This window comes from Rhipicephalus microplus, chromosome 10 (assembly GCF_043290135.1).
Source record: "Rhipicephalus microplus isolate Deutch F79 chromosome 10, USDA_Rmic, whole genome shotgun sequence".
Classification (NCBI taxonomy): Eukaryota; Metazoa; Arthropoda; class Arachnida; order Ixodida; family Ixodidae; genus Rhipicephalus; species Rhipicephalus microplus.
Window position 1 is genome coordinate 45275573 of NC_134709.1, and position 15848 is coordinate 45291420.

Sequence of the window (15848 nt, forward strand, 5' to 3'; positions counted from 1 at the left end):
TGAACTGCGCAGGAAAGGGGATAACAAGAGGGGAACAAGTGGCCTTTCTTTGTCAGCGCACGTCATGGCCTAGAGTACGTTTTCTTCTTTTTTCTTCAAGTGCGCAACTTACCTTCACTGTGATAATGCGCACATGGCGGCAATCCGTGGCGGTACCGATTACTACGCAGCTCACAGTGCTCGATTCCACCAAAGCCCGTGAACATGGGGTGTAAGTCACAGTGATTTGGTATATGGCATCATTTGTTGGGAGAAGAGCGAGCAATTTCTAGCGGAAAATTGACAGTAAATTCCGGGCCGCATGCAGCAGTTTGGCTCGCACACGTTCTCAGATGCTTTAACTATCCCTTGGCAGCATTTTCTGACCACCAAGTGCGTTGCAGGGACCCTTTAATTAATAAAACTTAATTGCCCACAATAATTCACATGGCATTAGAAACCAAACAAAAAAAACAAAGCCAGCTGAAGATGGTCTGGGACCAGCGAGCACAAAAAAATCCCCCAGTTACTCACCCCAAACTGCAGTGCCTGTAGCCGCGCTGTGAGGTGCGCCACAAAGTCCTGGTGTTGCTTTTGAAGCTGCGAGTACTTGACCTGCACGGCACTTGTCACTGATGTGATGACTGTCGCATGCTCTGTTATGAGGCTGGCCTGAAGAGAGAGAGAAACGGCAGCAACCAGGGGCGTTGAATACAATAAGAGCAGGTGTGTATTTGACTTGAACACGGTATTTTTTTTCATGGCAGGTATTTGACCCCAGCTAAACCCTCATTGTTTGTTAAAAGTAGAAGTCTGCTTGTTAATACGATGTTCACCAAAGAGCTGAAAAGAAGTAACCAGGTCAACTTACTTGGTAGTTTGCTAGTGAAATCGCCGGGTTCTTGAGTTGCTGCGGAGAAACGGAAAAGCAGCGTCTGTTAGATGGAAAGTTACAAGTGTCCTTTCATTCGCTAGCCATGCAATGCAGAAGTTAAACGCTGTGCGCCCAATTTTATTGATCCACTTTCACTTCACTTCATATAACTGCTAGAGCTCAATGGGCAATTTTCCTGATCAACAACAGCGCTTCTCTGCTATGCAGTTCGTACTACTGATGGAGGGCAGCCTCTTACTAAAAGCAATTTGTTCGAGCCCGGAAAATGTCGACTCGGCCGTCTAGATGTAGACACGGGTAATACAAGCCCCAGCACGCGGAACTAAGACCTCGTTTTTACTCGAAGAACCACTCGTTCCGCCAATAGTAAGGCAAATATGCATCGCAGAGAAGTGCTCTTGCACATTAGGAAAATCTCCCCATTAGAATAAGGTATATATTACTTTCCCTAAGCTTCCCCTAAATGCATTGTATGTCTGCTTCAAGTGGTAGAGATCAATGAAAATGGGCATGCTCGAATGACCGCCTATCTCGTCATTCATTTCGTAGTAAAAGCCTCAACTCCAACAAGCTTGCCAATGTAGAAGGGTTCACTGGTCAGATGGCTTATCCTCAAGTTCCCGTAGCACAGTGTGTCCCTTCTTCAGCTCACATACCTGAACAGATACTGATGCCGCCGTGCTCTCACTCAAAATAATGTTCGGCATAACAATAAGTGGTGGGCAACCCACGACTTCGGTAGCTAATAATCTAAACTTAATGAAAAACAAAATGGGCATTCGTTTGCTCTGCCTTCCAAGAAACAAGTAGAGGCACGTGCTCATCCTGCCCTCTCAGGTGCAAGAGGCCAGACTTCAAGGTATGTAGTGGCACGCAAGTCTACTAAAATGCTTACCTCGAGAATTGACGCCGGGAAGTAGTTGTTGGTCTCCCAAAGCTTCAGCAACTGTAAAAAGGGAACATGCATACTTGGTGCGATTCCACAATCGAGCACTCATCACACGCCGTTTGTAAAAACCGAATGGTCAATGCATGGGGACGGTCTACGAGGAACAACCAACGCATAGAGCACGTAGAGCAACAGTACACATTCGCAGGCTATCACTAGACCAGCCAAACTACTGTCCATCAGAAAGCTTGCAGACGAAAACATAGGCTGGCAGTCAGTGTAATGCAGAGGTTAGCTATCAGGTTAACATTCTGACCTGGACATAGCTTGACAAGTAAGTGATCAATTGTTGTGGTCTGTATCGCGGTATAAGCCTACATTGGATGGTCTAGTCAGAGTAACATGGCAGTTTATCAACAAATGCAAACAGGCTGCACAATCCTCCCATGGCTCCTTTATCAAAGAGGTCCACTCGTTCATTAGCACTGATGCACAGAGAAATACAAAGCCGCCAATCCGCTAATGTGGCTGCTAAATGACTGGGCACAGAACGCCGCTGCCAGTCAAATGCCATGCACTAATTTCTCGCAATTAAATGCACTTGCAAGAGGTGATGCCACACCTTACTTACGCCGGGCACTGCAATCGCTGAACAGGTGTCGCGATCCCAAGTGACAAATATTGGCAAAGCATGTAATATTTTCAGCACAGGTGCAAACTGGCACACACATAACAGCATCCAGAACAGCAGCAATGCAATGTTCATCATGAACTACGTCACCTTTAAAGTGGCAATGATCACAGAGCTGTCTGAAACTTTATGCAATTATGCACAGTAGTACCCCGGTATAAAAACACTAGTTGGAGAAATCGGAAATTCATAACATTGAAGCAGCAATTCATAAATAAGAAGGGGGCTGATTGAAGAGCTTGCTTTAAAGTCTGGGACAGACTTACTGCCAAGAAAGTTCGGCTGCTTTGCTTATCTGTAACCATGGCATACAAAAAGACATGGGTAGGTCAAGAATAGAAGAGCCATTTGAAATTCCCAGCACTGTTCTTCTCTGATGGGTGTACGGTGAAAAACAATACCTGATATGCATGTTCAACAAGAAATGAGAACTGGGAGAATTGGCACGCTATGTTTGAAGGGCAAGCACTACAGCAGACAAATTTAAAGAAAAAAAAAAAGAAGAGGGTACAGGATGATTGGGTGAGGGGGGGAGAATTCCGGAAACTGGACCACACATCAATTCTTCAACTGCTTCTTACATCCATTCTATGTTAGCTCTAGTGCTTCCATTCAAACACACTCAACAAGGACACGCAAACATTGAGTGAACTAACGAAGTTACAGCCCAATAGGTTAAATCTTTGGGTTTTTTGGGTCAATTGCAGACTTCCCCTTTAATTTGAACATAAATATTTGAGAAAAATGACAGCACAGGACACCAGGGTATGATGCGCGATGTTGTGCCCCCATTGTGACATAAAGCAAGCCAACGTAATGCTTTGGTATGCTTTACGTCCAACATGAAGTGCGACCTTGTGAAATAAATTGTGCCACCACCTTAGAACAGTAAGCGTGCAGGTTTGAAGTGTGCCGAACATCAAGGAGTGACGTGCCGTCTTGTTGCTCCCAGCATTATCTAAAGCATGCCAATGTAATGCCTCGGTAAACTTCATGTCCAACGTAAGGTGTGATGTCAAGCACAATGTCAGCGTGTCATCAAGCACTGGCTTGCTTTATGTCACAAAACATGCTGGTGTAAAGCATGTGGTGGTATTATCACCCCCTGCAAAGTCGTTCGCACCTAGTGGCGCACACATGCCTCGCAGATAGGCCGCATTTAGGTTTCGCAGCCAGCGCACGGGAGGTGGCACTGAGCTCGCACGAGTTCAAGTTAGCACATTGGCTCCAGCATCGCTGCTGGTGGCGGAGAGGCCAGGCCGGTGCACACGAAAAAGTGACAAGGCTTTGGCAGCGATCGTGGATGGACGTCTCCTGAGGGGAATCCACGAGGTGGGGGGCAACCGCAGGTTGTTTCCCTAAGATCCCTCGTGGTGAGTCAAACACAGGGGTGGAAGTACTGCACCATTTGCACCATTCTGCGCCAATCTGACCTGCTACGCCAAGATGTGCCAAAATGGCAATTTGCGTGAGCAACATTCAATTTAGTCGAGTTTTATCATCGACCGAGCAACACATGTAAGTTATACAAAGGACGTGATTGCGTCTATATCAAATCAGTTCGATCAGGTCGTATTTAGGTTCATGCATGCATCTTGTTAAGGTGGCGGTTGTGTGCATGCCTCATTATGCATACATGTTTTAACTACGAAGCTGTTAGCTGAACCATATAAACTGAAAAAAAAAAATAAGAATCAGTTTCACCGGTGAAGAGGTGACTGCAATAGCAATAATTTGTAAAGCTATAATGGTAATGCAGTACGCGCTCCTTTCTATTTTTGCTACTGCACCGTTACGCGTGTAGCGCTGCCTTGCGCAAACCACGCCCGAATGACTGCGGACAATCTAAATATTTTTCAAACTTTTTAATGAGATTACGCGTACAACGTGTACCTTAGAATTTGTTCCGGAACTTACACAGCTGCTAGCGATAACGCTGGAATCTTGGATGGAACATGTGTAAATGCCGACGCACTTTGCTGCTTGGCAGGTTATCGATGGCCAATGCTCTGGTTTGCTGCTATCACTCTACAGCTTGTATTGCTTGTAGAGTGACGTTTCGCTTTCCGGGCACAGGTTTGCCCAAATAAAATTCACTCATGAATACAGCGGCTGCTGCCTTGGTCGATCTCGCAACCCCGTGACAATTCGAAGGCTGGAAGCTAACTCTTTTGGATCCGACATCATGACATTCTATAAAACACTGGTGTAAGAGAAAGGTACGGCCGCGCCTGGGAGAAATGTTCTTATCCCACAATCTGTTCCTGTTGAGAGCACACCACGTAGAACAGTTTAAGAGCCCTGCGCTGATGCTTGCCGGAACGCTCGTGCCAGTTTATTGCAACCACGCCCTTCGAATCAAAGTTCACTGCTGCTGCTCGAGCAATGGTTCCCCCCCCCCCCCCCTCCTCCGCGTATTTTTTTTTTCACGCTCGTTTAAAACAGGCGGCGTGTTTCATCTCAGCTAGAGCATTCGACGGCTGTTCTAACACACGGTGGGATGCTAGCGCCTGCGCCCTCCGAGCGACGAGATCGGCCGCCTCGTTTAATCTCTGCTTGAGCAGCGCTCACCGCCCCAGCTAATGCATTTTTTCGCGCGGGTAGAGCATAGGAAGCGCAGAAAATGTTACCAACTTGTAGCTCACACAGAACATGGCGGCGAAAGCAAAAACCTGTCGAGTGTCCATATAGTCCCTATGGTAATAATAAAAATAAAAAAACAAATTACCCAGCAATGGCACGGCGAGCCCACCTAAAATTCTTTGCGGTTCTTATGTCCACTGTGGCACTTCAATAACCAGAACATAAGGTTTTACATTCATGTTTCTAGAAATGTAACTCACAAGAGTGGAAGCTTGGGCTAGTTGGTCTACCCTGTCCTTTTTCCTTTGATCGCGCGCTGAAACATCTTGCAAATATGTTTCTAGAGCCCTATTGGTTCAGAGAACATCACTTTTTTATATTAGTTCATCTCTAGTCTTGAGTTGCTGTGCTTCAAGCTTTGATGTTATATATATATATATATGTTCGCAAACATTGACGAAGACCAGTTCACCGATAGAAACCATTGGTAATAAAATTAAGACAACCGCAAAGTTGTGTTTCTTCTCTTCCTATATATATACGAAAAGCAATACTTTATTACGAGCGTTACGGCCGGGACCGGCCTTCGTCAGGGCGTACATTATGTATACATTATGAGGATGTATGCCCTAATGAAGGCCGGTCCCCGGCCATAACGCTGGCAATAAAGCATCATTTTCTATTTGCTCATCCGCTTCATCTGATGACTTATAACTCGACCGAACCCAGGAAGACTTTCAAGAAATATATATATATATATATATATATATATATATATATATATATATATATATATAACCTTTTGGGGTAAGCTGGTCACTTGATTAGCATTAAATTCTTAGTAAACAGCACTGAATTTTTTTGTGTTTATGAGAAAGCAAAGAGAAAGCGAAAATTATAATTTACAGTGATGCCTTTCGGTGCTCCAGAGCTGCTCCAAAACGCGCCTTTTGCTGCTCCAATACTTTATTATTCCTGCCCCCAAAGCTGCTCTGAAAGACTAAAGCCCACTTCCAACCCTGCAAACATTTACGATGCTGCATTCGCGGTACCTTGTGTTTGTCTACGTTGCTTGCTTGAGTTTTGTATTACAATATTGTATAAGGTTGCTTAGCGTGCCAAGTATTTGGTTGCTTGACCAAGTCGGTTGTGTCCATGTGTTCAGACAGTGTGGCTCATTGCAAGACCCCACAAACAGGCTATAGCAAAGCGTGCCAAACATCAAGGTGTGACGTGTGATATGCTGTCAGTGTTATCTGAAGCATGTGAATGTAATCCCTCGGTATGCTTTACGCCCTATATAAAGCAGCAAGATGGCAAGTTGGGCCAGCTGGATTATGTTCATAATTGAAAATTTTGTTGAAGTGCACTAAAAAACGGACGTAAAGAAGACGCTGACAAGGACAGCGCTTGCTGACAAGGAGCAAGCACTGTCCTTGTCAGCCTCTTCTGTCCGTCCGTTTTTTAGTGAACTTCAACAAAATTTTTAATTATGACCTATATAAATCGTTATATATAGCAAAATCTAAGCATGCATTTGCGTAGGCACACTTAGTGTAACGAAAGCGTGCCTACGTAAAAGCATGTTAATGTAGAGTGCCCAACACCGGGTTCTCAGTGTGGTATGAAGCGTGCCAATATAGTGGGGTGGGTAAAAAAGGTTGGGGTTTGAGTGCACTTAGGCAGAGAGCTCTCACTTTGGCAAGTTTCTGGCCTTTCTCCTCGTCAACGCCAATGCTGGTCGTGCAAAAGATTGGGACGACAACTTTGTCCAACGACTGCTTCAAGCCATCAGCGTTCTTCCGCACGCTGCAAAAGAGATCCAGGAGCATGACGTTTTTCCTGCGCACGCCACGGTCACAACCGAAAAAAAGAGAGAGAGGACTTTTGTTTTTTAAAGGTTTCTCGAGCAAAAGAGCATGGCGGTAGAGGGCTCGCAAGAAATGAAGACAAATAAAAAGTTGGAATCCAGAGAAGTGGCTAATTTACCAGTGGTGCAAGACATCATTGATCAAGTACACAATGTGCAGTTTCATGTCGAAAGGAGCGCCCGGCACGGTGACTCTGAGGAAAAGAAGACAAGAAGCATTTAGAACGTAAGAGCAAGAAGACAGAGAACTCAACTAGATGTTTAAATGTTAACATGCAATGCACTTTACACAACAAAGTGCAAACTTGTGACATAAAAGGGATACCAATATGAAAGATAAAATAAGTTTCAATTGGTAAATTATTCTTCCAGAAATCTATTTTCAATTTTTCCACCATATGTTTGTTATTAAAAGGGAAAACGTGTGATCAAAAGTTCAATCGTAAATTTTGTTCCATAAACCACAGCACCCGAATGTCAGCATAACATCATAAATTTCAATTCTTTTTTGTATTATATTATTCTGGCTGCATAAAATTTCCTCAGACTAGATTCATTAGGTCTTTATTGTCCTTGGAATATGACGTAGTTATTCAGCAATAAAGGGTTATATAGGCCGTAGTAGACATCGTCAAAACCTGACAATGTCGCAGAGAATAGTTTTGAGGAGGCATCGCCAAGTGCGTTTTCTTTTGGCGTGCTCTCTGGCCTACCAAGTATCATCTCGAGACAAGAGTGTTGCTACCAGTATTGTGAAAGCCCGATGTACTAACATGACAGAAATCATTTTTCTCTTTTTTAGCATCTTTTGAAGTTTGATGAGTTAAAAGTGAAGTCGTCTAGCGAACTAGCAGCGACAAGAGGTTATACAGGACAACAGAGAGATCGATTCCTGAATGATGCGTCGGGAAAGTGCGACACTGTCAAAGAAACAGAATGCAAGGTGTTCTTATCTTTGCTTACTTCTTGAGCAGATACTGGCTTATTAGCTCATTACGTTGCGGGGTGGTTGAGTGAGAAAAAATCCAGCCCTTTCCTGCCTGTAAAAATGAAGGACTCGTACTTTTGAGACAAAAAACATTTCCAAGGGAAATACTCTTCAAGAGAGCACACACAGAGCAAAATTCTCACTACAGAACAGTCAGGCAGTTTCCACACAGGAGAGAGTGTTCGTAATTTTCATGTGCAGTGCACATGAAATGCAGTACCACTGAATTCTGCATCTGACTCGCACGCATTAATTCAGACTTCCAGGATAGTAAAGACTGCTGCTCGAGATACTGAAAGTTGGTTCCAAGTTGATGTGCTCAAAAAAAAAAAAAAAAAATATATATATATATATATATATATATATATATATATATATATATATATATATATATATATATATATATATATATATTTCACATCGCCTGAGCAGAGAGATAAGCAACCATAGTTAGACACATTACTGACTGTCAAGAGAGTGGCACTGTCTTATGTTAACAACTAATGTGGACTATCTGGAGCAGCTTCGATAAAGATTCAGAGCAGTCCGAGCATCAAATCAGCACATATCACACACCTTGCCAATGGCGCTTCTCTTTTTTTCTTGCTTTAGCCATGGAAGCTAAGTGAGACTGAATTCTATGAAAGCCTTGGTTTGAAATAGGCAGCATTTAAACGAGCCCTGCAACACTTCTACAAGCAATCATCAAATGGATTCATTGCCTCCCGAATCAACACGTGACAAAAATTTTTCGAATTCATCAAGCGCGAATGAAGTTACAGGGATTCGTTGCATGCTCTATAAGCTCTCGTTTACCTCTCATACCACAGAGATTGCTGAAAGCTGCACAGGGAGGGGACGACAAGGGAAAAAGAAGCATGTTTGTCCGCATGAATTATGCCATGAGCGCTTCATTTTGCTTTTTTTTATTAATATTCGTGACTCATTTTGGGCTCGTGGCGCCATCCTGTGACGGCCGGGGTAACCGTGCAGCTCACAATGCTCAAATCAGTCAACAGCCACAGACTTTGTTTTTATGCCATCATTTGTGCTGTGCTGTAATGTTTGGCTCACACTTTTTTCGGGAGCCTCGGCTACTAATCGACACTGCTTTCTGACCATGCTGAAAAGGTGTTAATAGCGTTGCAGGGTCCATTAAAGCAAATCTTAGATATACAGAGTGACCAGAGCATTCCAATGTATTCAAGTCTTGGACTCGCTATGAGTTGGCTGTAGTGCGTAACTGCTAAGACAACTGATGGGACATTAAAAACTAACATAGTATTTGTAGATTACAATGAAGGTAAAGCCTCGCAGACAGCTCGCAGTCACTGCTTTTTCAACGCTTTTGAAGAAGTGTATCGATAAGTTTTTCATCACGAAACTGTCAAATGAGAAACCGTGAACTCTTTTGAGGTAGACTGCAAGACGTTCATAAAATGGTACTGCGTGAAAGAACCTATAGTCACGTGTCGTGGTGTTTAACAAGTTAGCAAGTCAAAGCATGAGGAACTTTTCAGGACTTCAGATTAGTGAAAGCATGATGTGTGCAGTATAGTAAAACAGCTCGAAACAATGAAATCAACGTATCAGTTCTAGAGCAAAGAGGTAAAATTTCATAAGAAGCCACCAGCAAAATCAATAAGCATTGGGAAACATCTTCATGTCTTGCAGAACAGGATAAGCAGTAGACTTTGTACACAGCAGTTAAATGTGTAAAGCGAGAAGAGCCTTGGAAATGTTCAAGTTTGCTTCACTTTCTTAATAGTAGTGCGATAATCAGAAGTAATGATGCCAACAGACAATACTGCTGGAAAAGAACATACATTAAGTTGTTAAATGTGGGAGCAGTACTCAGTGCAAAAGAAACACGTCAGACAATCTCTAAATGTTATACACAAGTTAGTACATGAGAAAGCGTTAAAGCTGAAGCATTCCAACCTTTTTTTTTTAACGAACCATTACATCACAGTGCTAGGAAATGCCCAACGAATATGTGCTCACCGAAATGGAATCCTTGGTGCAAGACTCAATGATAGGCTGAAGGATCTTATCCAATTCTGCAATCTCTATGTCACAGCTCTTTGCCTGAGCCATCAGCTTGTCATCTTGGGCCTTTCGTATGGCCTCGTCTAACTGCACCTGGAATGCAGAATGATAAGATTAGACACAGGACATCAGATGAATTGGGAAGACTCTGCAGCGAAATTGAAAATTTTCAAGACACGATAATCGATCGGAGTGTTCTAGTACAGTGATGAGGTACTACCGAACACCAGTTTCAAACTAAATGATCACGCTTATTATTTCCACCAAAGTGCACAGCTTTCGATTAATTCCGACTTAACAGGACTTATCTCGCACCTGAATCAAAGTACAGGCACATACACTCCCTCAAATGAAACCCCCTTACCATGAGATTAACCCATGACAAAAACTGAGCCGTTAACCCATCACAATGAAATATACGGCATAGATCTATCTTTGTTGGAATACCAGAAAGCACAGACATAACCAGCAAAAATAGTAGCTTTTTTTTAAGGTCGCAGGTTCTGCCCGAGGCCTATGTACTGTGCAATGTCAGTGCATACTAAAGAACGCCAGATGGTCGAAATTTCCGGAGCCTTCCACTTATGGCATGCCTCAACCTAATCATGGCTTTGAAACGTAATTCCCCTCCCTCTTTTTTTTTTTTTAAATTTTAGCACCGAGTATGTAGCCCCTTCAACTGAAGGACTGATGTGGCCCAATGAAAATACAATAAATAAAGTCTTGTTGAAAATCAGCTTCAAGGTTTTATCCACATCTTCATTTTCGACTCCTTCCATGCACCATTGCTCTATTGAGCTTCAAGTACAGATTTGTACGCACTCCACTAACACCGCATTAACACCGTTCCAGGAGATGCTGACATCACCCCCACCCCTATCTCCAATAATTATTTTACCCCCTGCCCACTTACACCCAGGCTCTTATCCCCCCATCCCACTTCCGAGTTCTGGTAACGCCTAAAAAATCAACATTCTGGTTAAGCCCGTGGCTTCAACAAGCCTCAACCAGGCTAAATTAGCCCTCTCCCGCTCACCTGTTGCTGTTGCAAAAGGACTTGGTGTTGTGCGGCCAAATTGACCTCACTCTGTCGTATCTGCTCCTGAATCTCCTGCACCTGCTGCTGTAGCTGAGCAAGCGCCACGTTGGACGTTGCCTGCCATGGCATGGGAGCCGGCGGAGCGCTCGACATCGTCGGCGGCACTTCCTCTTTCGGCTTCAATACTGCAGCAGGACAGTGACGACGAAAAAGAAGTTGGTCAACGACGGCAATCAACACTGAAAATGCCGTATAGTTCCGCTCAAGTAGGTGGCTCTGCAGACGACAGTTTCAGAATCATGGGCGCCGCCATCTCAACTTTTCACCCAAATAATTTCACAGCTTTGCACGTTATGGCATCGTGTCAATAAGGTTGTGACACACGAAATGCATTTTTGAAGTGATTTTCACATGCACAAACATTCAAGCCCACTGTACAAATGTTCAATTGTTAGAGATACAAAAGGACACTTACAGAAGGTCAGCACTGCTGAATGTATCCATAAAAGAGTCCATAATTGGCAGTCACCACTGAAACAACCTCAAGTTAATAATTTTTGGAACTTTACGTCCCAGAACGACATGGTTACGAGGGACATCATAGTAGAAGGCTGTGGAAATTTCGAGCATGCGGTGTTTTCATGTAAATACATAGGATCCTAGTATTTCACCTCCATCGAAATGCAGCCACCACAGCTGGGATTCCATCCCATGACCTTCAGGTCAGAAATCAAGCACCACAATCACTAGACCACTGTGGCGGGTAAAGACCATAAATTGTCACCGCTAGACAATGAGAGGTGCACAATTACCAAAGTTGGACAGCATGAGGCTGCAATTGTAAGTAAACTTTGCAAAAACACACCTTGAAGTTTTTAAAAGCCAGTGACGCCACCCTGGTACAATCGATAAAATAAATAGCGATTGTTAGAAAAGTGCAAGAATGTGTGATCCAGGCAAAACACCTTTTTCATCCTTTAATTTAGCAATAGCTTGGAACATTGTGAAATTCTTTTTAGACTTGTTACTCAAAAACCAAGTGGTGAAAAAAGATTTGCTCGAGTTAGAACAGGCAGTAAGGTTATGCAGAGCGTCGAACGAAGATGTCAGCAGAAAAAGAATCCCATGTGTGAATAACACGACCACATCGAATGTCAAAGCTGTCACTCACATGTAACCCAGCACAAAAGTGTGGGGACGAAAATTGCGACAGGATCTTGAATTGTACCGAACAATCAGCAGACAAGCCCATATCAAAAAAATAATTAGAATGCTTGTGCTACACTTTCAGGTGTATGTCACAATAGTGCAAACAGATGGCGTACGTATCGCCTTCCCTATTGCTAGCCTGGCTTCGTTTCTTGGTTTATGCTAACAATGCCACGAGAAAACACAAAGTTCAGACGCCCTCAGGCTCCTAGATGGATGCATGTATTGCAACAACACATGGAAAGCACAACTGTGGGTCGTTTGTGCCACCTCGTGGGTGACAGTAGAGCCTCTCCTATACTGAAGAAACTCCGAGATGTGTGTACTCCGAACAGCAAACGATGCACATAAAGAGCTCACCAACAGTACGCCACGGCATGTATGCGTGGTGGCTGAGAACCCAAACGCACTGCACCCCGAAGCGAGGAGTTGCAAAATCGAATCTCCAATTCCTTCGAACCAAAGTTTCTTTCATAATTCATTTTCGTCTACCTCAAACGGACAATGCTAGTTTTTCACTCCCAACCAATGACACGAACACCAGAATTTCTGTGAAATGAGCTCTTTAATGCTCTCACAGTGATACTCTATTAATATTCACTAAAATACTGTGACGAGATTCGTAGATACAAATGTTTAAACCTGTTTAAACCACAGACAAGTCAGAGGGACACGATTCCACAATAAACAAATATTTTTCCAGTCAAGTTAACTCTAAACCCTGAGTGTCATATCTAAAAATCCAGACGTAACAAGCTAGAAACAAAAGCCATTGAAACTATACCTACTTTAAATAATGAGATTTAATAATGTTGGTTTTTCATAGATGCCATTATAATGCTCTGTCAATCTTATGTTTCAATACAAAACAATCAAGCAAATTGGAAGTATTGCCCACTTAAGAATGAGAAAAGAGAAATAACAGGTGTATCAACAATTCAACTACAAAAGCTATGTTCTCTGCAAAGCTGGGCAGCCAAATATATTAAAAAAAGGTAAAAAAATGTTACCCTAAATTCAATCCCAGAAACAAAAGTACATTTCAGTGCTAAGCAGAATATGAGTTGACTGAAATGCTCAGGCCTACATGGTTGACAATTCTCATCCGTCCCTCACACATGCAGAATGTTGCACAAAAAATGTCTCAAGATGCTTACATGATTGTCCAAAAGACATCCTCAGATAGGTGAGGGCTACTAGCACACAAAAATCAGAAGCTTGCAAGTGCACATTCACAAAGGGAAAAGAACTACAGCTTCTTCTTCTTCTTTAGCCTATTCATTCCACCAAGTACTTCTTCTTCTTCTTTTGTATTTCACAATGTGGATTTCACTTGCAAACAGAAAAATGTCTTGTAGACTGCTCATCCTATTAATGATTGCAATATAACATCGAAACTCTTTATTTTTATAAACATGCTCAGATGGTTTGACAATTATGTGACGAAATGTCACTTAAATTACTAGCTTTTATAAAAAAAGGCCTCTTCAATTGCGAGCAAGTTCGTTATAAAGTGACAAAGAAAAGATAAACTTTACTAATCAGTAAGGAGACCCAAGCACACGTGCAATCTTATTTACCTAAAAATGTGCAGATGCCTTTTTAAAACTGTTTAAAGCCACATAGCCGGTAAGTAGTCCTCAAGTACAGCTTACCCGACGCGAGAACAATAACTGGATGCACAATGACAGTAATTGGAGCAGTGATTTATATTATTTTTCATTATGAAACCTTGGAATGTTATTTTTAACATGCATAGACCAATAGATAAGCCCAAAATGCCATTAATCAAAAACTTGTTTGACAGGCTGTGATTTTCTCCCACACATCAAGCTAAAAGGTGCCCAGCAAGCCAGGCTAGCAAACAGCACAGAGAAGGTTAAGATGACAAACGAAGCAATAGCAGCAAGGAACAGTTGGCCAGAACGTTTCGTTATGACTTTATTAAAGTACACTCAAGTGATGCACACATTTCCGAAATTCGAGGAGATGCATACACCGTAACAGCTGTTTTCAGACACTGCAACTACTGCTTTGTACAGTCCTTGCGGAATGAAATGTGACAATTTTGGGCTAAGGAATGCACATACTTTTTTTGCTTCCACTACCTTCGATTCACGTCAATACCAATGTAACTTTGACTACAACATTCAGATCCAAGCAGGCCTTATATTTAGCAGCCAGTTGTGAAGCAACATGATGTGATGATATCAAGCAATTGTGCATACCAATCATTACACTGAAAAGTTAGGTGCTGCAATCAGTGAAAACGAGTACACAGAAGAACACAGCAGGATCCTCCTGTCAAGCCATACCTTTAATTTAGTTTCGTTTGCTCGAATCGAGAACTCTGAAGGTCGCAACGGCTGCTCCACTGGGATAACAATGTTCAACTTGTGCAAGCAGTTCTTCGGCTCTCCCAATCCCACAGTACTCAACTGCATACCTTCCTTTTAGGCTGTTCCAAAAATTCATTAGAAAGCGAGTATTCAAAGTCCTTGATCTGAAGTTGGATGCAAGCAGGGCTATGAAAGATGCTTAAGCGAATCAGTTTCACCGGCATTTTGTGAGAACCTATATCCAATCGGCTCATGCCATCCCGCTATTACAAACAACGAAGAATGTCTGTAATGTCATTTTTGAACAACACAAGTTGCTACTGAAATTCTGGACGCAGCATCAGACATACTAGTTTAATACATTATATTGTGAAAATTTTTATTGTTTTCTAACAAAACTACACTTGTGAGTGAAATTATAGGAAGCATAGAAGCTTGTGTCAATGTAGCTGTCAGTGTCACCAAGAGGTGAGCCATCTGCTGCTGAAAGCACTGCTCGGGTGACATTACTGCCAAGGTAGAGCTCTTGATAGCAGACAGCTCACCACAAGAAGGTGCAGACGGCAATTTCGACACGGACTACCGTGTCCAGTATATTTATGGTTGCAGGTGCTGTCTTCTTCTGTGTGTTCCTACACATGGCTTGCGCCGCCGTCCTCTCAGCCGCCGTGTTAGAGTGCCACCGACATGGGAAACCTTAATTTGCCGCGATCAGACATGGAGGATTCTACTGCAAGTCCTCGTACACGCTACAGCAGTAATAGGATTGCTGCTCAAGTCACATTGCAGCACATAGTGCTTCTGCTACAAGTTCTTGCACACACACTAGCAGTGTTCTGTGGCACTGATACACTGATTTTGTTCCATAGCCATCACATCAGAGCATCGGAGGCTGCGTGTCTGCCGTCACATGCAAGGTATACCATAAAATCCAGAGCAAGCACCCCTACCGGAGCTGTGCCCCCCTCCCCTACAAGGGCATTTCAAATATGCGCTACCTCCTCTACACCCACCATTTTTGCTGTTTCATTTATAGTTTTCATACACCTGGCAATGACGACTTAAAATAGTGAATGCATGCACATTTGAAAACCTATCGGAGATGTGCAGGCACGAATTCCTTATTTTTAGCAGCTCTTCCGCCACCATGTTGAACTTCAATTCATGACCAAGAAAGTCCTTTCGAATCTTGTCAGATTATCCTTCACCGTAAGGGGGGCACTTTCTCGGGATTTTAAAGTATGTTAACGAGCGTTCTTTCACAGCAATATTTTTTTAGGAGGTGGCTCATTTTTCCACAAACATAAAACTGGTGCA

The 15848-nt window shown here is 42.9% G+C and overlaps 1 protein-coding gene across 3 annotated transcripts in view; it reads right to left on the reverse strand.

Moving 5' to 3' along the window:
* scaf6 (SR-related CTD associated factor 6) overlaps positions 1-15848 on the reverse strand; it is a 42846-nt gene that overhangs the window by 25495 nt on the left and 1503 nt on the right. For 2 of the 3 annotated variants that reach the window (XM_075875595.1, XM_075875593.1), the window contains exons 3-10: positions 10981-11168; positions 9900-10037; positions 7871-7947; positions 7027-7101; positions 6735-6879; positions 1770-1820; positions 851-889; positions 514-651 (exon numbers count right to left, since the gene is read on the reverse strand). In XM_075875595.1, coding sequence (XP_075731710.1) covers positions 514-651; positions 851-889; positions 1770-1820; positions 6735-6879; positions 7027-7101; positions 7871-7947; positions 9900-10037; positions 10981-11168 — 851 coding nt within the window. The remainder of the gene's footprint in view (positions 1-513; positions 652-850; positions 890-1769; positions 1821-6734; positions 6880-7026; positions 7102-7870; positions 7948-9899; positions 10038-10980; positions 11169-15848) is intronic. The other variant, XM_075875594.1, reaches the window with a different exon arrangement.